At 46.6% G+C, this 24,652-nt stretch overlaps 1 protein-coding gene across 1 annotated transcript in view; it reads left to right on the top strand.

Moving 5' to 3' along the window:
• The window catches only part of Xylt1 (xylosyltransferase 1), a 297,219-nt gene extending 282,163 nt beyond the window's left edge, over window positions 1-15,056 (top strand). The window contains exons 10-12 of the mRNA XM_075971992.1: window positions 964-1,159; window positions 6,594-6,927; window positions 12,255-15,056. Of these exons, the coding sequence (XP_075828107.1) occupies window positions 964-1,159; window positions 6,594-6,927; window positions 12,255-12,577 (853 nt within the window). The 3' untranslated portion in view covers window positions 12,578-15,056. The remainder of the gene's footprint in view (window positions 1-963; window positions 1,160-6,593; window positions 6,928-12,254) is intronic.
• Window positions 15,057-24,652: the final 9,596 nt, after the last annotated feature.

Consider the following 24,652-nt stretch of genomic DNA (forward strand, 5'->3'; position numbering starts at 1 on the left):
CTGACAAGCTTGGGTACCAGATGAAAAGAGTTTTAGAGGTGCGTATGTAAGGGAGTGAATGAATGTGAATTCCAAAGGAATAACAAATATTTTACAATCTATTATTATCCATCAGTAGATCACTGGTTCTGTAAAATACTGTGTTGCATGACTCATATTATACACAGACACACACAACCTTATTATCAGAGATGAGAGTTCCCAGGAAGTCCGACGGAGCAAAAGCATAGCGTATATGTTATGATTCCAGGTGTATAATAGTCATGGGGTTGGGGAGATGGCTCTGTCAGTAAAGTGCTTGCCCTGTGAGTGTGAGCACGAAAGTTGTTTTCCAGAACCCTCATTTTAAACTGAGAAAGTTCTCCGTTTTCCAGAACCCTCATTTTAAAAGCCAGACATGGTGGCAGGTGCTTTGTCATCCCGGCACTGGGGAGGTGTCTGGGGCTCACTGGCCAGCTAGTCTAACTACAGGTCAGTGACAGAATCTGCCTCTGAAAACAAGGTGGAAGACACCCAGAGAATGACATCCGTGTGTCTAGTTAACCTTCACATGCTTGCACCTGCACTCTCAGACACACACATTAGCCAGCCCACTAGGCACCATGTCTGCAGATACCTGCATAGAAAATGAGGCTACAGAACAAGGCAGCAACAGAAGTGTTCAGGTACCCAGCACTCAAAAGATCTCTGTGAATTGGTGTTATTTATGGGAAAAGGCATCAAAGCAGCAATTTCTTTATTGTACTTTCCTACAGTCAGCATGTTTTACATTTACCTCTTGGTTAAAAAAGAAGTTATTTGCAACTGCTTAGACCCTAGATTCAGAGACAGCAGCTTTCAGACTGATGTAGACTATGGTGAATGTTAGCTAAGTAGGGTCCATTTGAGGAGCTAGACCACTGTGAAGTGTGGGGAACCGCATGATGACACTGCACACCTCATACCCTGGTCCCGTGTTTTTAGGTACTACCCAATGGGCCACCCAGCATCTGTCCATCTCTACTTCCTTGCCGACCGTTTCCAGGGCTTTCTGATCAAGCACCACGTGACTAACCTTGCTGTGAGCAAACTGGAGACACTGGAGACTTGGATGATGCCGAAGAAAGTCTTCAAGATCGCAAGTCCGCCCAGTGACTTTGGGAGGCTTCAGTTTTCTGAGGTAAGAGGCCAGTGTCAGTCTTAATTGTCTGCTGAAGCTCTCTTGCCAGGCTCTGGGCCTCATCTGACACATAGAGTTGGAAACAGAGGAAGGGGGTGTTTGTAGAGCCCTAAAGATGAGCTTATCCTGTTCCTGGAGACAATTTCCCAGTCGCATACACTGGAACAACATCATAAACAGTGCAAACAGAGAGGTATAATGGCGTGTCAGTGTCTTTGAACCGAATCAGCCAAGAAGCATGGTCTGTTGTTTTAGGGCAGATTTTCTTCCCTTAATTTTGCATCCCATCAATTGATTTCTTCTAAGTCTATTTTAGTAATGAGTCATCAACAAGGCAGCATTCTCATGAAGTCATGGCATTAGTACCATTTTATGGATTGGGTGAGGCTTATGGACTTCCAACTGTTTTCTAAATAGCTGCTAAGACATGGGAAAATCACAAAATTGATCCCACATCTCACTGGCCACAAATTTCATGCCTCATTTTATATTGTTCCCCTTGTTCCTAACACAGGGGCTAGCTCCTATACCTTAGGAGTAGGTGGGCTGGTGGCCATGTAAATAGATAGATAGATAGATAGATAGATAGATAGATAGATAGATAGATAGATAGATAGATGGATGAAGCTGGTTGGTAATTAGGCAGACTGCCAAACAAATGGATGGAGGAGGACTGAAGCATGGGAGTATAGGTGGCCATATAAATGGACAGATGGGTTGATGGGTGACAGATGGACAGACAGATAAATGATGGAAGTGTAGGCAATAGGATGATGGGTGATGGGTAGATGGATGGACAGACAGATGCATAGATGAACAGATAGATGACAAATGGACAGACATGTAAATGAATGTACTTGTAGGCAACAGGATGGATGGATGGATGGATGGATGGATGGATGGATGGATGGATGGATGGATGGATGATTAGACAGAAGAATGGATAGATAATGGATGAGTGGGTGGATAGATTGGGGAACAGAAATGTCCAGAGACGAATAAGTAGGCTAACTGCAGATGTATGGATCCATAAAACATCACTCTCCTCAACTCAAATAACATCAGCTTTTGGGAATGTTTTGGGCTTGGGAGATGGCTTCCTGGTAGATGCTTATCACATCATCCCTACCTCCAGGTCCAAAAGGTCCCACACGATCTGGCTAGTGTTTGCCTCTCCACTCTTGTCCAATACTGCACCATTTCTTGCTCATAGTTCCTGCATCTTTGTCAAACCAGATGTCCTTATTCCTGACTTGAGCTTGTCATCTCCCTTTACCTATAGTGCTTTCTCCCAGTTGTCCTATATTTTTATCTTTTATTTTTTTAGTCATTCTGATCTAAATCCAAAGAGGCACCTTCAGAGACTCCTTCCCTGACTACCCCTGCCTTCTGTCACAATAACAGCATTATATACCAGCTACATCTTTAATTGCCTCTTTTAGAATTTACCTTATAATGTTATCTTGCTGATTTATGAACGTGTCTTGATTGTACACCAGAAAGCTGGAATGCTGAATATTGTTGAATAAATGTGACTGTCCCTGGGGCTAGGAAATGCTGGAAGGAAGAGGAAGTATGATGGAGCTTCACGACCTCACAAATGAGTTTGAGTGCCAGGTTAAGGTTGAAGAGTGGCTTTTGATATGCAGGAACTTGAGGGGCTGGGAGCATGAGGGGAGAGATCTCACCTGCTTGTGTTTCCTTGCTGGTCCTTCTCCACTCACTGCGGGCCTCTTTCTTTGCTTTGCTCCATGACTGAATAAATTTGCTGTCAAACAAGCAAGGATGAGTTTCTTGTAAACTCGTGTTTTTAAAGAAGGTTCTATGGGGACTGACTGACTCTGAGATGCTGTGGCAGCCAGCTCCATAAATTACCGGAGTCAGCAGGGCAATTAGATGCTGCACCAGCTGGACTCTGCTCTGGGGTCCCAAGCAGCCCATTGAAGACATTAATGTCCCATTAAAGAGATGAATGTCTGGTGGCTGGGCTTTCCCTGTTTATCAGACTGCTGTTGGGTCACTGGGTATCTCTGGCAATGACAAGAGATTGTTGGCCATCACATGGCTAGTAATTTGTGAGTGTTCTCACAATGGATCCTGCAACCCTGGAGAGAGGACAACCAATTCTACCATTAACAGTGCAGGCACAGGAGGCAAAGGCCCTCATGTTATATGTAGAACTTTTGTAGTGATGCTTATTTAATGACTGAGGTACAGCGTTAAACGAGAAGGAAGGAAGATCTAAAAAGGGCCATTTATAAGCTGTGTAAGGGCACCCTTGATATTGATGTTAGCATGGTCTCAGGATCTTATATAGAGGCAGATGGTCAACTTAGATAGATTTCTCTAGCATGATGGTCCTTGCCATTGATTGGAGAAAAGGGTGCTCACCAACGACCTACAATATACTTGATTCATGAGAGACAGCAGTGAACCAGACAAAGTGTTCCATCACAATGGATGGAACCGAATTCTGCTGGGGCAGGCAGACAAGTAATGGATGAAGGAGAAATTAGTTCATCTCATGGCAGATATTTCGGAATGAAAGGAAAGCTGTTCACATGGTTGCTCAGGCTTAGGAGGCTGGTGGAGGCGATCTCTGATAGGATTTCTTTTGGGAGGCTTTGGAAAATAGATCAGATTCAAGCTAAATCTTGTGGAAGAGCTATTTCATCCATGGGAAGATCTAGAACATTCTGAATGAATAACAGAGCACAGGAAGACGTCCTGTGATTCTGGGCAGGGGTTTGGCAGGCTGAAGAAGAAGCAAGGCCAATGTGACTAGAACATGGTGAATGAGATGGAGAGATGAAGATAAAGGGGTTAGGAGCTAGGAAGCACGATGGTAGGCTTGAACTTGAACATTTATTAAACTTAAGCAAGAGCCCATTTTGTAATGAATGATTGTAGACTTCCGCACTATGGCAAAGTGGAAATAACAGACATAACAGATGTGACAGAAACGGGACTGCATGACAGGGTGACTCCCTCTCCTCACACTTTGGGAAGGGGACATGTAACATTCTTCGTGCTCCTCAGTTTAAGACAAGAACCCATTTTTTTTTTTTTTTTTTTTTTTTTTTTGGCGAGCTGCTCTACACTCTCCAGCTGAAGTGACTCTGTTTGAGAACACAGATGCCAAGGTAACTGTCCACCTCCACTCCTTTAGAAAATGCAAGAGCAGTGCTCTAAAGAATTCCCTGAGCAGTTACGAATTCATTCTGCATGGCCCTTGCATAGCTTTGGGACTATTCTTCTTTCTGTTAGTAGTGTTACAAGAGTGGCTGCCCTGAGTATAGGTTAATAGAGAATCCACCTGCTCAACCCTGATCATTAAGTATGTATTCAAGTTTGAGGTAGGTAGCTAGGTAGGTGGATGGATGGATGGATGGATGGATGGATGGATGGATGGATGAATGGATATGCAGACAGATAGAATGACCAGTGAATGACAGAGTAGTACACAGATACTTAGACATGATGGGTGGATGGATGGATGGATGGATGGATGGATGGATGGATGGATGGATGGATGGATATGCAGACAGATAGAATGACCAGTGAATGACAGAGTAGTACACAGATACTTAGACATGATGGGTGGATGGATGGATGGATGGATGGATGGATGGATGGATGGATGGATTTCTTGGTTGATGATATACAGAATAATATATAAATGAGATATTGTTCCATGGGCCATATATACTGTAAAATAAATAATTAATAGGTAGTGCATATTGACAGGAGATGGATGGATAGGTAGACGTATGGATGGTTGGATGGATGAATGGATGGATGGACAGACGGATGGGTGGATGGATGGACATACAAATAGATGATCCGTTACTGATAGACTTCTTGGACTCCCACAGCAAGATATTGTCTCTGAGCCTCAGTTTCATCTGCACAATGAAATGTTATTCTCACAGAGGAGACTATCACATGAGCAGGTACATGCAGATGCTGACCTCATGCCTGGCTAATGGGAGCCTTTAGTGTTAACTGTAGAACTGTGTATCCTAGGTGAAGAGTGGGCTTAGTAATTCCAGGCAAGAGCACAGAGAAAGAAATTCAGCTACTGTTTGCTGTGCATGTACAGACACTTCTCCAGTGGACTTGTATAGCCACACTTTCATCTCAAACTGCACACATGAACACATGCACCCACGAGAGAGAGAGAGAGAGAGAGAGAGAGAGAGAGAGAGAGAGAGAGAGAGAGAGAGAGAAGCTTTACCTATGTGCAGTTACTTCAGAAACACAAAGTCACTCCTCTTAGGGAGCATCCCCTTTTTGTTAGTAAAAAAAAAGACACCTCATTTAATCTGATCTAAATCATCATCATAGCTCAGTACCAAGGTTCTATGTGGCTAATTCACTTTTTTGTCAAGCAATTTATTTGCTTATTAGGAAACATTGCTTTGCTCGGCCCTGTTGGGGGAACAGTAGAAGAGTTGAGATCCACACAGAGCAGGCTCTCTTCTCACAGACTGACATTACAGGAGGGAGAAGTGATGTGTTAAAGTGTTCAGGGGACCCTAAGGAGACCTCTCAGATAAGGGCTGTGCACAGGTATGAGGCAGTAGGACATTCCATTCAGAGATGGGGAGAGGGTGGCTTGGTAGGTTAAAAGGGCTGGAAGAAGCGCCATACGGAACAGAGTCGGTAGATGGTAGTGGATGATAGGAATGCCTGGGGACCACGGTGAGGGGTTAGCTCAGACCTGAGTAGTGAAGCAGCACATGGCAGCCCCCTGCTTATTGAATGCAGAGTAGCTTGAAGGTGGCAGAGTGGAGGGAGGAAAGCCAAGAGGCTTGCCCTGCAACCATCTAGCTGGATATAAGGCATGTCCCCTCTCTGGGGTCCAGAGAAGAATGCTTTGGAGGAGCCAAAGCCAGGTCTCCATCCTGCAGTGATACAGGTTGCACCCTGTTTCCAAGCTTCTTGGTGGGTTACTCCAAAGCCAGGTCTCCATCCTGCAGTGATACAGGTTGCACCCTGTCTCCAAGCTTCTTGGTGGGTTACTCCAAAGCCAGGTCTCCATCCTTATGCGTAAGGAGCACAGCAAATGCAGGTGTGCCACTTGTAGAATCAGAGGCCCAAGAGGAGCCCAGGCTCGCCAGTGGAATGGCAGGCTATTACTTGGAATGGTGTGCAAGATAGTGTTTATTTGAACTTGCATTTAATTCATAAGTATGGAGTTTGAGTCAATGCACACAGCACGGTTTAGGCACAGAGAATGCCGGATTAAAGAGAGATTTGTAGGCTTTAGAGTCCCAGTCTGAGCAGAAGTCCTATGAGTTCTGCTTATCAGCTGTGTAACCTTGAGTCCCTGGAGACTTGGACCTTCAGTCTCCTCATCAGTGAAATGGGTACATGCAACCATGGACCTTCCTGGGACCCAGTGGTTTCAGAATGTGTTCTCCTGTTTCAGGTTGGCACTGATTGGGATGCCAAGGAAAGGCTGTTCCGGAACTTCGGCGGTCTCTTGGGGCCCATGGATGAGCCCGTGGGGATGCAGAAATGGGGGAAGGGGCCCAATGTGACTGTGACTGTTATTTGGGTGGACCCTGTCAACGTCATCGCAGCCACCTATGATATCCTGATTGAGTCCACCGCAGAATTCACACACTACAAACCCCCTTTGAATCTGCCTCTGAGGCCTGGGGTCTGGACAGTAAAAATTCTCCATCACTGGGTGCCGGTTGCAGAGACCAAATTCCTTGTCGCACCTCTGACCTTTTCCAACAAGCAGCCCATCAAACCAGGTGAGTACTCTCAGGGTCCTTGCGGAGGAGAGTGTGTCCCCAACATGGAGCATGAGGCTGCCTTGTATCCACATTGGGGATGCTTTTTCTTACTTTTTTACCCTATAGTATGGGCTCATTCCCTCCCTGTTCACAGAGACAATGCCATCTGTGTGGGTATTTATCAGCTGGGAGCCCTCTGGTCTTCCACAAGGCATTGCTCATGTTTAAGACAAGATGGGGACTAATCCTAGGCACACACTGAGTTTTAGCATGGCTTCTTGGCTGTTGGCACACGCCTTTAATCCCAGTACTCGGGAGGCAGAGGCAGGCTGATCTCTGTGAGTTCGAGGCCAGCCTGGTCTAGAAGAGCTAGTTCCAGGACAGGAACCAAAAAGCCACGGAGAAACCCTGTCTTGAAAAATCAAAAAAAAAAAAAGAAAGAAAGAAAGAAAAGAAAGGAAAGGAAAGGAAAGGAAAGGAAAGGAAAGGAAAGGAAAGGAAAGGAAAGGAAATAATAATTACTGCTGGAATTCTTCTCATAAAAAAAGTAAGGCCCTAAGTAAAAAGGAGAAACCACACACTGTTGGTAGATATTTGCTCCCCAAAATATACTCAAACAAAATCCATAAACAAGAGTTTGGCAGACTATGAGCCCCAGTCAAATATGGTACCTATGTCTGCCTTAGGGCTTTGGTGACAGACTCCAACAGTTGAGACAGAGACTATGTGGTTTAAAAGTCAAAGTCGTTTATCCTCTGAAGATGGTGACTGTCGTTTCAGCTATAAAAGAGAGAAACAAAGAAAGTATGAATTCCGCACTTATGTATAATTTTAAAAACTTACCTTTGTTAATAATAAGAGATAGTAATGGAAATTATAAGCAAAAAGAAGCTCCAGAGTGGAAGATACCTGTGTGCCTGTGATGGTTGGGCAGTGTCCTAGGGCGGGTCAGAGATGCAGGAGCATATGCAGGGCTCCTGAGAGATGAATGTGTAGGGTAAGTTTGTGGGATGGTGACCCCCTTCTCCTCATGTTGAACATACACACACCTATCACACAGGCAGAGACAAAGGAACCATAGCAGAGTTGTTCACAGTAACACAAGACAAGTTCCCCACACATAAGGACAGTTGTGGTCTGCTTCCACAGTAGAGTCCCATGGAGTGGAGACAGCGGGAAAGGCTAGCCACATGCTACCGTAAAGCATGCCGGACAAGGAGAGCTGATCACAGAATAAGCCATACTTAGGATGACTTCCCTTAAGCTCCAAAACCAGGAAAGGAAACGATACATTAATTTTTCAGGATTTATGTCTGAGCAGGAAGCTAAAACAGAAAAAAAAGATTACTAACGTACGCCTCTGGCCGTTGCTTCCCAATGTGTATGGAGAAGAGAGAAAGGGACACCGCCCCCTACTGGCCCACTTGTGGCTATTCAGGGCAAAGGATTTACACTTGCGTTTCTACTTTTCCTCCACTTTGTTTTGTCAGTAAGACTTGGGAAGTTTTGTTTTGTTTGTTTGTTGTTTTGTTTGTTGTTTGGGCTAAATTCTTACCCTCTGGATGTGACTACTGTGGATGGTTGGAGCTCGTCTTTCTAATATCTTCGCAGTGTTTGAAATTACAGGCACAAGTCTATGTCCTAAAGCAAAGGAAACATGGTTAGAATGCCATGGTATATTCTGTACCAAACCTCGGTCAGTGTGTGCAAGTTGACAGCCACAGGGATTCCACAATTGAAGAACCACAGGCTGTTCTTTCCTGGACATAGTAACTTCTGTTGCCTGATGATGACATTGTTGCTGCAGAAAGTGCTACAAGGAAGATTCTGGAACATGAAATTATATGTGCCCAGGCTCATAAGAAAGACTCATAGAAACAGGATTTCTGAGTCTCTCAGTACAGACACCCCTCGGTGTCTATAAAGAACTTATTCCAGTTACTTCCTTGATTATAAAAAACTAGAGATGTACCAGCCCTTTATAGAAAATGGCATAGTATTTGTGCATAACCTGTGCACTTTCTCCCGCTTATGGTAGACCATCTCTAGATGTCTCTTAATGCCTAATACAGTCTGGATGTTTACACACTTCTGTGGCATGTCGCTTAAGGGATGATGACAAGAGGACCAATGTGGGCATGGCCAGCACACATACAGTTTTCCTTGGGAACTTCCTGAGATTCAGAGAGGGATCAATATCTGGACCGTCCCTCTGCATGTTACTCAACACAAGTCCAGGAGCTAGATACACATGACAGTCCTGCTAAGTGGGAAGCATTCTTGGCAGGAACGGAGCGATACACTGGCAACCAGGGCCAGGAAGACAGAGATGTGGGATGGGTGCCTGAAATCCTGAAAATACGATCTTGGCATGAATTCTGACAGCTTCTGCTAAGTCTTTGTGCTGAACGAGCCAATATCTAGACACCTGGTAGTTCTCTGAGACTGAAGCCTGGGGCTCCGCTCCTGAATTAGCCAAGGCAGAGTCCACCTACCTAATGTCTTCAAGTGCCCGTTGATGGGGCACCCTTTGCATTCTTAAAGATCTAAAAGCAAAGTGTGAAGAAGAGAGGTGAGAATCACACATCCTCCTTGCCTTGGGATCAGATGTAGGATGAATCAAAGGAGGCTCTGAGTCCACTTCCCCGAGACAGGAGCCCAGGACCCTCCTCGTGCTCCTGGTCTCTCCATTTTTTTACTTCTGTGATTTCCGAGGAGTTGGGAGCTGTTCCCACCATTCCCAGAAAGACCCGGGGGTCAGTTTCACCCCAACAGAAGCAATTCCCCTGTTGGCAGTAATTGTATTTGTTAACGAGACAAGGAACACTGAGGTGGGAGTAATGTAATTTGAGAAATGATTCATCTTGAGTAATTTGCTATTGTCGCATCCCTGGTAATCTCAAGAAATCTGATGAGGTGGAATTGAGGAAAATTTAATTATGGAGGCAAGCATCCTAGCTGATGCCGTGATGCCACTTCCCACATTAACCTCATTTCTTATAAAGTGGGTTTTTTTTCCCCTGCATCAACCACAGTATTTTGCTCCCAATATTCAATGTCTGTTAGCTGTTCCTTTTGCTTTGGATTGTCCTGCCTTTTGTCAGCCTGGGCATCTCTTGATCGCCTGCTCCCATGTCTGCAGGGTAGAAGCACAGAGAGACTCTCTCAGAGAGTTTAGAACATGAACTAAAGAAAGAAAGCCCTGTTCTCTTGGCACATCCTGCTGGTGCTACCTACTCTGTGTTCCAGTATCCTGGTTATGGCCAAAACCTAACTTTTTGAAATTTCATTTGACCAAGAATAAGAACCTCTTCAAATAAAAAACATTTTGTCTTCTTTACCCCCAAATTTTTATAATTTCTTTGTCCTCCCTTTATCCCTAAGAAAACTCGAGAGATCTCTTGTGTGTCCCTTGCTTTAAAAGCATACACTGTGAACTGGTTATCAAGCCTCCTATGGGTTAACTAACTGCTGCCAGGTTGAGTGCCCATATTTGTGATATGGGCACCACAAGCTTTTGAAAGACTGGAGCCAAGATGAAAGGGTAGCAACCCTGCCTTAGCTGTGAGCTTGTGGTTGAATCTGTATAGAGCATCAAGGTGGACAGCACAGCTTTAGAATCAAACCACTCCAGATTGAACTGACTGTGGCATCTGTTTCTTCATCTATAAAATGAATGAGATAAAACCAGCCCTGTCGTTTTCTGAGTGGGAGGATCATGAAGTAATAAAAAGCAACAATAATAGTGCAGAACTTACCGTCAGTACCACCGGAGACCTCTATGAGCCAATGCATTACCCCCAGAGTTACATGGGAAGCCATGCCCCCCCCCCCATCTTATCAATGAGGAAACTAAGACACAAGTCAGAAGTCACACACCACACCTTGATGTGGGACTTAAGTACTGAAGCCATTCAGCCCAACTAGAGCCCACAGGCAAAAAGGCTGCCATCAAGGAGGTGATGAACAAGTCAGAGCTGTTAAAACGATTTTCTGCCCCACTCTGGCCCACACTGCATGCTTCCGTGCATGTTTCCATGCATGCTTCTGTGCATGCTTCCATGCATGCCTCTAAGGACCACTTTGCTTTGAACCAGGCTATGAGGAAGCAAGAATCTACAGCTTCTCCAGGGTTCATGGCAGTTACGTGGCAGCCATGCCTTGGCTTCGAGGTCAACATGCTTGAGTTCATATTGTGGCCCCAACAACCATGACTTGTGTGGTTTGGAACACTTGCTGTTCCCCAACTGGCCTTATCCATATCAACCAACACTTCATTCTTATGTCACCTCCCCAGGAAAGTCATCCCTGCCCATACCAGACCACTCTCTAAGGCAGGGCACAGTAAATGTTTCTATAAATGATACACAGTGAGTGTGTTCAGCTTCTCTGAGAAAATGCTACCTCTGCCTCACCTACACACATCCGCTCGCACAGCAGAGCAGTTGTGAGGAACACCTCAGCGAGCAAGCAGAGCTGTGTTCCGATGGAACTGTACAAAAACAGAGGGTGAGCTGAACTTGGCCGAAGGCCATGCTGGACTTAGTTCCCTGTTAACACCTTTGTGACATTTATCACTGCTTGAAATACCCTTCACTGCCCCCTCACTGGTCTCCTTATCATTGAGAAGCTCTCTCCACTCTGAACCTGGTTATCTGGTTCCTCCCACCATCTAGCATGGAAGCTGGTTGCTACATTTAGCATAGCTTTGTCCAAGAAATAAGTCACCATCACTTTTCATGTCAGAGAGGTTTAGTACAAAGCAGATGCTAAAAATTAAGAGTTGAGGAACTTGGGAGGTAGCTGAGACTGTGCCATAGTTGTCATCAAATGTGGCAGTCTGAGATTGCTTCCTCAGCACCCACATAAAAAGACCTCGGTGCTGGGTGTTGAGCAGGCAGATAGACCCCTGGAGCTCACCCCCAAACAGCATAACTGGACAGATGATCTACAGAGTGAGTAAGAGAGCCATCTTGAACATAATAATAGGGTGTGGAGCCATTGAGATGGCTCAGTGGGTAAAGGCACTTGCCTTGGGAGAAGCAGCCCTCCACATACACACACACACACACACACACACACACTCACACACACACTCACATACACTACACATAAATAAAAGGAACAAATCTTTAAAGAATGTATTGTCTAATCAACTAATGTCTGCACCACTGAAGATGGTCCGTAAGTGTGTCAGTAAGTGAATGTGCCGTGCCCTCACACACGAGATTGTCAAGTGAGTTCAGTGAGCTGATGCCCAGTGTGCCTTGCCACACTGGTTCACAGTAAGTAGACCCCTGGTTGATGACTCTTCTAAATACATCATCGTTTCCTTTGGCTTTCAGAGGAGGCATTGAAGCTGCACAATGGGCCGCCTCGCAGTGCCTACATGGAGCAGAGTTTCCAGAGCCTGAACCCCGTTCTCAGCCTGCCCATCAATCCTGCCCAAGTGGAGCAGGCCCGGAAGAACGCAGCCTCCACTGGGACAGCGCTAGAAGCCTGGCTGGACTCTCTGGTGGGTGGGACTTGGACTGCCATGGACATCTGTGCCACGGGCCCCACCGCCTGCCCAGTCATGCAGACCTGCAGCCAGACAGCCTGGAGCTCCTTCAGCCCTGACCCCAAATCAGAGCTGGGTGCGGTCAAGCCTGATGGCCGGCTTAGGTAGCACTGGCGACATGGGACCAATGGGAACCTCAATCCCGGCCTCCTACATTGTATGGGGGTTGCCTTTTGTCCAAGGATCTCTGCTGACTGTAGAATGATGAAGCGAGGATTTGGAGGCCAGAGAAGAGACAGCCTGTATTTGTCAAACTGGCCTCTGGGGTAGGTGACTCAGTCCCAGGGCCACAGTGGTCTCCCTTCTTTGGGTTGCTTCTCAGTCCTGCAGGTTCCTGTTCTCTCCCTCCAGTGGCCTGCACTATCTCCCTACAAGTGAGTTTTAAGCTTTTATTTTGAGCAGCAGAGCTTTGTTTACTCAGCACAGTCAGAGGTGGAAGTGCAAGACCAGGATGCAACTGAGGCTGCTCTGGCTGAAGCTGAGCTGTGTGAGGTTCCTTCTGGAAGCTCAGCCCACCAGGCAGTACTTTTGCAAAGGGCATCTCCAAGGTACCTCTTCCGAACCCAAGGGCTTTGTTGAAGCTGGTTTGACAGACAAGCACTGCCCTGACCAAGGGTGGGATCTCCACCCCGGCCCTCCCATTTATCTCTTGATTTCTGTGGCTGGGAAACCCTGTGCCCATGCTAAAAGTAGCAAGCTGGTAGAGGCCTCGTTCCTGCCTTCCCAGGGAGGTGGAGATGTGGGAGAATTCCAAGATTCCTGCTGCTGCTCAGTGAGCTATTTTTTGCTGCAAACCAGAAGTGCAGGAAAGCCCTTTGATGTGAAGTGGCCAAGGTTCACCAGATATGTGACTGCCATCTGTCCACGTCAACCTCTTCCAAGGCTGTCACAAATGGTAGCAGGAACAGGGTAAAATATATAGAGCTGGAGTTTCAATTCTCCTCCCTGCCCCTGGGCTGGGAGGCAGCTACTGTGTCCTCTTTGGTACTTGGAAGGGGGACAGTGGGGAACCAAGTCAAAAGGGGGGAGGGGGTACTTGGACCCAGCTTCTAAGCTGGATGGCAGCACAGAACCACCCCTTCTTTTCTGAGGTCAGGTACCCCAAACCTTTGTGAACTGTGCATTCGGTGCTGTTGGCTGTGACCAAACTGCATGGATCAGACTTCTCTCACCTGGGAACAAACATTTCAGATTGGTCCTTAATTTCATACCCTTCCTTGCCTGGGGTGCCAACAGGCTCAGTCTGGCCACACCACATAAAAGGAAGGTTGAGTTTCAGAATAGGGAAGGTGGTTCAAAACATAGTGTTATTCATGTTGCTTGAGTTACCAGAAAACCCAAGGGTTTTTTCTTGCCATGTGTATTCTGGGGAGGGCACTGAGGAACCACACCCCCTTCCTGATTGAGTCCCCTAAAAGACATTGCTCTGGGAAAAGTTGCGCCCATCCTGGTATCTCTCCCATCAGGATAAGAAGGTTCTGAAGTCCACCCTGATGATGCATCTAGTGCACAGCCCCTTCCCCATCCAACATGGCGGCCATAGAGGAAGGACCCTTGATATTTATTATTTATATGTTTTAGTCAATGACTAATTAGTAGGTGCTGTTTTTTGCAGCTTGTCAATTACGTTACCTTACTAACTAGAGTTGCCTTTGTTCACAAAAGGCTCCCCTTTCCCTGTCTTCCCTGGGCTGCCTGCCTTTCCCGCTCGTTCTCACTGTTTCTATCTCAGTGTCCTGCTTAAGTCCTTCTGGTTCTTAGAACAAAGCAGGGGTGTTAGACACCATGGCACAGTTTCCAACAGTACCATCACTGTCAGGAAGTTGACTCATGTGGATGGCTGGAACCTCCCTTTTGCTTACACAGGATGCTGGTCTCCTCTGTCCCTCTAAATTCAAAAGTGTTGGAATGCCTGGGTATGCCACCTCACCCTGACCCCCGGCCCAGGGACAAGGTTGTGATGGGCTTATGACTTGGGGAGGGAGAAGTCGGCTGAGTGTAAAACTCTAGGCCCACCCAGTTACCCTACATCAGGCTTCTCAAGACCAGCTTAACCGTGAGCATAAGCTATCACTAGTGGAGGAATACAGAATCCTTCCAGGAGTGAATGATCTTAGGAGGAGGGGCAGATGAGACCAAGCAGAAGAACTCAGGAGGTAGCTACTGTCTGTGCTGGTCCCAGAACCATCAGGTAGCTTTCTCTAAAACCCATAGGATTTACACTGGTTTTACAAGCCCACGGGAACCATAAGCCTGGTGCCCCATCCTCTCACCTCCAGTCTTTGCCCCCGTCAAAGCTTGCCTAGGACTGTGGAACCCCTGGGAGTCTCCCCGCTCCACCTCTCTTCTAGAGATTTGTATATTCTGTCCTGGAAGGTCCCTGGGGGCCTCAGACTATGAGACAAGGTCTATCCTGACCCAGTGACTCTCAATGACATTTTCCATTCTGGAACTAGTTGGAAATGGCAAAGTTGACTTTGTATCCCCTGGGCTTCTTCCTCACTCACCACAACTAATTTGGGGTATTTGTTTCCTTTGTGTTAGACCCAGAGAATAATTTTCGCAGATACTGCTTTTAGTTTTTTTTTTTTTAAATGGAGAATTTAAAACAAGTTCAGCATTATTTAAGAAACGATGTTTTCCCACGGAAAATGACTTAACTCCTTAGCTGTTAATGTTTTCCTGCTGAAAACAGTGTGTTTGTCCGAAGCCACGGGTGAAACACCAGCCTTGGGAGGTGGCTGCCTGAGGGTTTTCAGAGCCCAGAACCATCATCTCTGGGAACCTTAAAGTCTGCATTCTGCAGAAGCAAGAAGCCTTGGGCGCAAGTGCTGACCAAGGCCCTGGACAGTCTAGACGGCTGAGAAGGAAGTGGGGCATCCCTCATGGGGAGAAGTACCTCTCTATGCTATTTGGTAACTACCCCTCCTAAAGCCTACTTCCTGGGCTATGCAGGAAACCAGAGTCTCCCACAAAGAAGGGGACAATGCCCAATGCCCCCTTGCTCTTGCGATACAGCCCAAGGTCCTTTGTAATGGAGATCAGGAAACCACATCTCTCAATGTTGGTTTAACTATACAAATTGAAATTGAGTTTAAGAGATATAAACATAGCCACACAAATACATGCACACACACACACACAGGCATGCACACTCACACTCAGGCATGCACATGCGCACACACACTCCAAAGGGGTTTGTTGCTATTTTGGATGTATGCCTGGGTGTTTGAGGGACATGCCTCCTTCTGGCTGCCTGGTTTTCAGACAGATAAGAGGATATTGACTGAAAGTGTGACCTCTCTGCCAAGACATTCCATAACAGAGAAGAGCGATCAATAGCTGCAAAGTGTGGAGCGTGAAGAAGACAACATTTACGGCCAAGTTCATGAGGGTTCCGATCAGCAGTTGTGACAGCATTGAGGATAGACTGGAAACTGGAGGCAACCCAGTCAGTTTGAGCATGCAGAGAAGGCCTGGCAGGCCAGAGAAGCTCTACTGTAGGGGTCATAAAAGCATAATGAGATCCAGGGCACAAGCAGAGGTGGGTGAAACCGTGGCTGAAAGAACAAAAGGGAGTGGTGGGAAGCGTTGTCTTCCTGACAGGCACATGAGCCTCCTGTAGGAAGGGCAGCTCTGAGCTCCCAGCCTGTCAAAGAAGAAGGTGCAGCTCTGCTGAGGGAAACCAGCCTTGAGTTCCTGCTGGACACTTTTTTGTTTGTTTTAATAGGAAATCTAGTTTTTCATTATTGGTTACTTTTTCTCTCATTTTCTAATTTTATTTATTTTTTGTTTGTTTGGGTTTTTTGAGACAGGGTTTCTCTGTGTAGCCCTGGTCTGTCCTGGATTATTTAGTTTTTTAAAGGATGTGAGCTGAAAAGTTCCAGAATTGTGCTCAGGCCAAGTTCTCTTTCTGGAAAAGTTGTCTGGTGGGAGGGAGGGAGGGAGGGAGGGAGGGAGGGAGGGAGGGAGGGAGGGAGGGAGGGAGGGAGGGAGCGAGCCAGGACTGTGAAGGGATGGAGGTTTCTGCTCAGTCATCCCCTTCTCAGAAAGCCTGGCTTCTGCAAGAGGGGTGACTCACGGGGCTCCTCTGAGCTGTGCTGAGGAAGAGAGACTACAGTCTGAGGTCTGGGGTGCAGCCTCAGAAACAGAGAGGCGCTAGTCTGCCCAGGGCTCCACCTTCCGGCATTTTATCAAACCAAGGGAGGACGGCAGCACTGCCGGGAGATGAGAGGCGAGGCTGGGGAGCACCGGGACCAGCTCCACAGCCCACATCTGAGTTGCCATGCTGCTGCCACTGTTCTGGAAGGTTCTTAGGAAACCACGTGGGGCTGTGCTGGCTTACAAGTAGTTGTCTTTGCTTCTGCCTCAGTTACCTTATTTTGCCCGAGGGTCAACCCCAGGCACTACCTCAATGTCTGCTGAGAAGTTTACCTGGGGATGGGGTGGAATGAAGGTGGCTGGCTATGCTGGAGCTGAATGTAAAATCTATGCAAATCTCTCTCTCTCTCCTCTTCCTCCTCCTCCTCCTCCTCTTCCTCCTCCTCCTCCTCCCTTTCCCTCCTTCTCCTTTCCTCTCTCTCCCTGTCTGTTTCCTTCCCCTTCTCCTCCTTACTTGTATAAGTTTTGGTTGGGTGTTTGTTTGTTTGTTTACCTTATACACAAGCTACTCTACAGGACCCTCTTCTGACTGAGGAGGGCTTTTACCCACCCACTGTGTGTCTGCCCCTCCTGTTGTCTTTGGTTCTGTTCTTGCCAAGTCCTACACAGGGAGAAAGTGGCCTCTCTTCTCCCTCACTTGGCTGGGAATGTTCTCACCGCCTAGGCCTGCAGACATCACTAGGAAGCAGGCCCTGCATCTCCCCTCCCCACCCCTCCCAGCGCCATCTTCTCCTTCCTGCATTTTTCTCCTACCTCCCACCTCCATCCCCACTCCTCCAAAAAGCCTTAGGTTTCTCCTTTTTGAAATGTGGCCTTAAAATTATTTTTGGAAAGCTGACACCCTCCCCCTCTAGTTTCCCCCGCCATCACAGAAGAGAGAGCATCTTGAAGCCCGCATGTGTGTGGCGGCCTCCCGAGCAAAGGGACTGCCGAGCTGTAGCTGCAGATGCGCTGTGCATAGCTTAAATGTCGTCTTTAAGAAAAATGCTCCCATCTCTTTCCTATGGGTGAAATGAAGTCTTGAGTGCTCTTGCAGCTCTGAAGCACTCTCCGAAACATGTTGCCCTGGCAGTGGGCTGGCATCACCAGCAGGATGCTCTCTACAGCTTTCTAGTCTCCCCCTCCCCCAAGACCCAGTGACTTTAGGTACTTCATTCAAGGATAAATCAGGAACATTTCTCAGTTTATCTCTTCATCCTTCTTACCTGGAAAGTGACAGCATTACTTATTCCCAGTGGATGGGTCACGTTCTTGAAGGGATGGTCCACCCCCTCCTTCAGACTCTTCCCTGAACCCTTCCATCACTCCAGTGCTGATGGAGGCCAAAGACAACCCCGGGGTTTTCATAGGAAATTCACTGGTATTGAGCGCAATGGTCTTTATCCATTTATTTTTTTCTTTCAAAGGAAAAGATGAGACTCTTACGTTGTTGGTAGCATTTGTCCCGATGTTTGTTTTAGAGGCCTCAAGATACATTGTTACTGCCTCCTTTGTTTTCAAAGACATGTGGTGATATAGTTTTTAAAAATAACTATTTTGTTATAGATCATAATATGCATAAAACTGTACAGAAATATTTTGTAATGTATTGATTTTAAAAAAAGAGAATCTGTAAATAAAAGTTTAAAAAATAAGAGAGAGTTCACACGGCACACGCTGAAAGATGTAGATATTTTGCTATTTATTTAAAGGAGTATTTTAAGAAATATTAAACTATCTGAAGTTGACCAATAATCAAAGTTCTAATCATCTGAATACTTCTTCTCATCAAGGTGAAGTCCAGTCCTTACAACCGTGTTACCCACCCATATCTGCCTCTTTCCTGTGTTTTCATTTAGTCAAAAACAACAACAACAACAAAATTGTGCCTTAGCTGTATTTCTGTCTAGGGGAATTTGTTTCTGTCCAACAAAGCAACATTATTATTTTTTTGCAGAAAACAGTGGATTATTAAATAATGTATTATACCAAAAACACCACAGGTGTACATAGATGCTTTCTGCCATACTGTGTTTTCAAGAAGCAGAATTTTAAAATAAAAAAAAATGTCTCTATGGAATCTCATTTGATGATTACTTTTCAGCAATCTCGGCACCCTCACACAACCTTGTATTCTCTCTCATGCCCTGCGCCATGGATGCTGGTATTATATAATTTGCTATCTCAGCTGGGTACTCTTGAAGTTGACACCGGCTGGAAGGATGCTGAGACCATAGACGTGAGCTTGGACCTGAAGACACACCTCCCCTTCAAGGCCGCTGTCATCTCCCCGGCAGATAATTACAGCACCCTCCTGGAAGTGTTTCCTCTGCCTGGAGCAAAAGAATATAATGTTAAACACTTACTTGCAGAGAATAGGGATAAGAAGCTGTCTGTAAATTAGCAGTCTTAGTATCCACCTAGAATTTAGGCCCTAGATAGACTTAGAACAACATGATGCCCTCGTCAGCACACACCGGGTCCACATCCTACAGACTGCCTTACCCTTCCCTGCTGCCACACGGACAACTTTGGGTCAATGGGAAGTTGGTGAGATGGACCTAGGACAGGTCTAGCCCTGTCTCGTCAAGCCTCCCACTTGAGTCTCTTCTCTCTCTCTTATTCCCTAATCAACTCAGATGCTTTGAATCTTGATGCGGTGCAGTCACTGGCTTGTCCTACTCTACTGCCTTCTGGGGAGACACCAAGGCAACACTGAGGAGGGCAGAGGAGGAGCCCAGGACCCTGGATAGGCATGAAATTTCACCTGACCTAAGTCACCCCTTTTGGCAATGACATGAAAAGAAACCTGTAGGGATGGGAGCAGCGGGTGTACGTACATGTTCTTGTGGGTATACAACCAGGTATGTGTTGACTGGGGACAGAACTGTCCCGCACCAGATATGCATAGGCCAGAGATTGACATTGGGTGTCTTGCTCAATGGCTTTCCACATTTTTTGAGGCAGGATCTCTCAGTGAACCTAGAGTCTCTTGATTCAGCCTGGATGGTTGGCCAAGGAGTTCCAGGGATCAATCCATCTTGGCTCCCATCTGCCCCAGAAACATTTTAATGCTACTGAAGATGTATTTACTGTGGTGGCAGTTAACCTTACCTCGAATCCATCCAGAACTAAAAATTATGCTGTTCCAGATAGATAGATAGATAGATAGATAGATAGATAGATAGATAGATAGATGATAGATAGAAAGATAGATAGATAGATAGATAGATAGATAGATAGATAGATAGATAGAAAGAAAGATAGAGATATATGAGTCCATAGCTTCTTCAATCCATAGGCAAAGCTGCTGCAGAGAGAGAGAGAAAAGCAAGATTCCTGAAGCAGCAACTCATAATCATATCCAGACAAGCCATAGGGATAAGTTCCTCCATTTGTATGATGCTCATGTGAAGTTTCTGAAAGCCATGGCCAAGGCGGGGAGTGCCTAGCTGGATGCATTATGAAGATCGCTGTGACTCAGCCTTCATAGTCTTTATAGGCAAATAATAGCATGAGAGCCGAGTATTAGCGGCAGGAACAAAAGAAGCCGGCAATTTTCTCATTAGACAAGCAGAGGGCAAACAGAGAGAGCTGCACAAGTGTCAGTTCCCCGAGCTGGACCTGAGAAAGAGGGTGGGCAGCTCCACGCTGGCAAAGATGAGTGGACTCGGCACACATTTGCCAAGCATTTTTCCGCTTGCTCTTGCTGCCAGCGTCTCCTTCCTTCATCCAGAGCTAACGCCTCAGAAATAGGTTTGGTAGCAAAGAAAGAACAAAGTCCCAACATCTCTGTAAGAGTAGGGGCCACAGGTGCCTCCGCTGCTTTATTCTACTGTTTCTGGTAGAAGGCACAGGAGGTCCAGAAAACAGACACTCTGTGACAATTTCATGAATGAACAAGCAAGTGAACCCATTTTTCTTAATTAATACCACAGACATGAGGTCATTTGTCCAAAATACTATGTTGACAAGCATCATTTGATTGATGATACTTGTCAAAACATGGGTTAATAGAAAGTAAACCTTCATTTTCACCTCTCATAATGAGGTTTCTTGGTACACAGCATTGAAAGGCTGCTTGGAATTTTTTTCCTTACCTCCTTTATTTGAGCAAAGGTTCCTTCAAATGCAGGAATGCAGTAAATATGCCAAGTAAATATGCCAATTCCTCCCATAGCTTAGAGACTAGCAGGGCTTTTAAATTGTTTGAAATCCATCACACCCGTAGCTGCGAGCCTCTTTTTCTTTCTTTGGTTGCTTTGTTCTTTGACAGGGTTTTTTATTCACACATGTATGCTGCGAACTTTGGTCCTTTCCACCATCCCCATTGTTCCCTCTATCCCTCTTTCTTCTCCCAGCTAGTCCTCCCACGCCGATGTCCCTTCACAGGGACCTGCTCGATTCAATGATGGTTGCTTGCAGGAGCAGAAGTGGAGAGTTATTTATTAGAAACATTTCTTAAATACAAGTTTGTGCATATTAAAGCCCCAGCATGGAAGAGAGACAAACATCAAAGACTTGGAGGAAAGCCCCAGCTGGAATTGGAGCAGAAAGTTCTGTCTTAGCAGTGAGCCCAGAAGCCACCAGCCAACTCTTGGGTGTTCCCAGGCATCAAAACAGGTGATCTGGCTTTGAAACCCACCCTTCTGGGGGAAGGATCCCTGCATCCTGTAGAGCCTGACTTTCCCTGAGGACCCCATATCTCTTGTGCCTCTGCCTGTGCCTGTGTCTATTCGCCTCAGAGAAGGCAGTAGCAAACCAAAGAAGTGAGTTCATCCAAATCCAGTTTGGTAAATCAGTGAGTTCACTCGGGATGCTGACGGGATCGTGAGGGAAGGTCTGCTTACAGGAGCATGGATGAGGGGGTCTCTCGGAGTACGGATGAGGGATTATTCACAGAAGTGTGAATGCATCTGGCTTTTTTACATAGGTCGAAGGGAACAGACTCAGTAGTCAGGCTTGCGACGTGTCATAAGTAACTTCATTTCTCAACTTGATGAACCCGAGTTACCATCAACGGAGATATTGCCTCCATCAAACTTGCCTGTGGGCTCATGGTGAGGGCACTGTCTTGATTTTGTGTGTTGGTGTAGGAGGGTCCAGCCCTCTGTGGGCAGTACCATCTCTAGGCATGCGGGACTGGATTGTATAAGAAAACTCTGCACGCCAGAGGGAGCAAGCCAGGGAGCAGAATTCCTCCGTGGTCTCTGCTCCTGCTTCTTCCCTCACTGCCTTCCACGATGGGCTGTGGCCTGTAGCCGTAATTAACCCTCCCTTCCCAAGTCGATTTTGGTCACGGTGCTTATCACAGCCCTAGAAAGCAAACTAAGACTCACGTCCAAGCTTTTAGCCACCGAGCCATCACTGTACCCACGTGGAGGTTTAATCTGTAAATAACCGATTGAATCTTAAGCCTGTGGAAGATAGCAGGATTAAGTTCTGAAGTCCAAGGCCAAGGCAGCCATGGGAAGACTTGGAAGGGTGGCAGGGGTTCAGCCCTCTCAGGCCCCTTTCTCTACGACTGCTGACTCTGGCTCCTGACTGGTCCCTTTCAGACAGACTGCTGATTCTACGGGGTAGAAAAAGAGGATCACAGAAGTTGCTGCTTCCTTACCCTTCAAATTCCTCCACAAAGGACATCAACACCCCTGGTTCTTATTGCCAAAAGGAGATGCATGTGACTCAGGAAACTCAGATGTTTTGAGGTCAGGCAATCAAGAACAGTGATTGGGTAAGGCTGGCTCACATGCCCACCTCGGTGGCCTGGGGATTGGATAAGAACTCATGATTGACAGGCCCGTTCCCACAGCAGGGTTGGAGCCGAAGAGAAGCGGCTCCCATGGGGAAAAGATGGCGTCGTTGAATGACAAAAACAACAGATGTCCATCCACTGCCTCTGCCAACTCCAGGCCCCGGGGCTCTCGGCTTGCCAGTCCGATTCGTTTCTGCACCTCAAGGGCCCCAGTTGGTCTTGCTCAGCTCTCCACACGTCCCTAAGGAAAAGGATCTGGGCTGTCTGAAGCAAATCATTTTCAATAAATATCACATAGAAAGTGCTGGCGATTTCACCCCCATTTAATTAGGTATAGAGTATTCATGCTTAGGGGATGATATGACGAATTTCTCCGTTTATCCTTGTGACCTAGACATGGGGCTCCTTCCAAAAGCCCACGGAACTCCCTTTGATTTCAGAGGTCAATCAGAACCTGCAGCAGAAAGCAGGGAAGTGCACCTGCCCCCAAGAAACAATATTTCTCCATGGTTCAGAAGCTTCAGCATCCCAGAATGCCATGCTCCATGCTGGGCCTTCCAATTCCTGGTCCCCTCAGCAGGCACCTCATGGCACCTGCTGACCTAACACCTCCAACAATGAAGCTAAGGAGAAAGCTGGGGTTTTCCTGTTGTAGAAAGCACAAGAGGGGAGTGGGCTCCATGGCAACCTGAGTGAAACCGAGGCAAACTCTTACAAATACTTTTTAGGGAGCACTCCAAGCCCAATCCACCTATTGCCAATATTCCGGTGTCTCCCACCAATACAGAGACTTCTCCTTGAATTTCAGGGCCGGTGAACCCTGTGTCTAGACACTAGTTTATTAGGGCTGAGCCGAATCAGCTTTGAGTTAAGTTCTCTGAGGCCCCTGGACCCATGTACCCAGCAGTACTTTTGTGACAAGAATTACATATTCAGCTGTTCAGAGAAATTTAAAAAGAAGGTGGGCTACATAAACTAGTGACTGTATACAGAAGGAGCACAATAAATGTATGTCTGTTCTCTTTGCCTTCCTATCCCAAAGAGGCAAGTTCATAAAGGGCAGAGATGATATCTGTGTTCTCAGCGTGAGATGCAGGATTTGTGTTCCTGCGTTTGATGAATGAATACATGAGCGGATGAGTAAGTCGGCTGCGTGGCTACTATAGCTGCCCTTCCTCAGAGGCATTCCATTCGGTCTTGTCTCTATAGCCATTCGCTGCTTGACACTTGATGTCTAGTATTTCTGTTTATAGCAAGGTGACATCATCTTGACTCAACTATTCCTGGAGATACCACAGGCAACAATGCTCCCAAGCCCTATCCTGGGCTCCCCTTCCCCTGAATTAGCTTATTTTATTCCCCCTCATTCTGTACACTTGTCTATTTTTTTCTCCTCTGCAGTGTATAGCCCTCCTAACAGTATTCCTACTCTGTTGTTCCTTAAAATAACTAATTCGGAGCTACACGGAGAGCATACTGTAGCAAGATTTAGAACTTAACACCAGACGCGTCTGTTTCTAGCCGAGGCGGGGCGTGCTCTACATGGTAGAGCTATAGACAAGACAAGTGTATTGTCAGAAGCTGCTTCAGAAGCCTCTCCCCAGCCTCCTGTCTGCATAGTCTCCAGCTTCCAGACAGCTCCCTCTCTCCTTCCTCTCTTTCGTCTTCTGTCCTTCACACCCCCACCCCTCTGTCATCTCTTCTCCTGCACCTGCCTCTCAGGATGCCTGCACAACAGAAAAAAATCATCCGACGGGGCTATGCAAGTCCTGATGCCCAAGTAATCTCCAGCCCAATCAGATCAGAGTCCCAGAGCAGGGAGCCCAGATATCCATCATTTCTGAGGCTTTCAAGTGCACCCAGTATGCAGGCAAAGCAAAGAACCACCACAGCGTACTGAAGGGGCAGCCTGCCATCAGCTGAGGGAGACCATCGATGAACCCCACGTTGGTGCTAGCCATTCCTCACACAGTATTATGGAGATGGTCAGCTTGAGGCTACAGGTCTTCGTGTCTATAGCACGACCTCATGTTGCTAAAGTCATAACCAGAAGGAATAAGGACAGTCTCCAGCATTCATAGACAACATCTCAGAGGTTCTGAATTAACTCAGCTTCCTTTAAGATGGGAGCCTTGGACTGCACCACGAATCCCAAGGAAGTGTCCATGTTGTACAGAAGGGAATCCAGGCAGGTAATATCTTCTCAGTTCCTTCTAGAATGCAGAACTTGTCAGGGGCTAGTCACGTGTGTATCACTTGTTTTGTGGCATAAGCAACCACCTGAGAGA

The sequence above is a fragment of the Microtus pennsylvanicus genome, chromosome 5 (genome assembly GCF_037038515.1).
Source record: "Microtus pennsylvanicus isolate mMicPen1 chromosome 5, mMicPen1.hap1, whole genome shotgun sequence".
NCBI classification, from domain to species: domain Eukaryota; kingdom Metazoa; phylum Chordata; class Mammalia; order Rodentia; family Cricetidae; genus Microtus; species Microtus pennsylvanicus.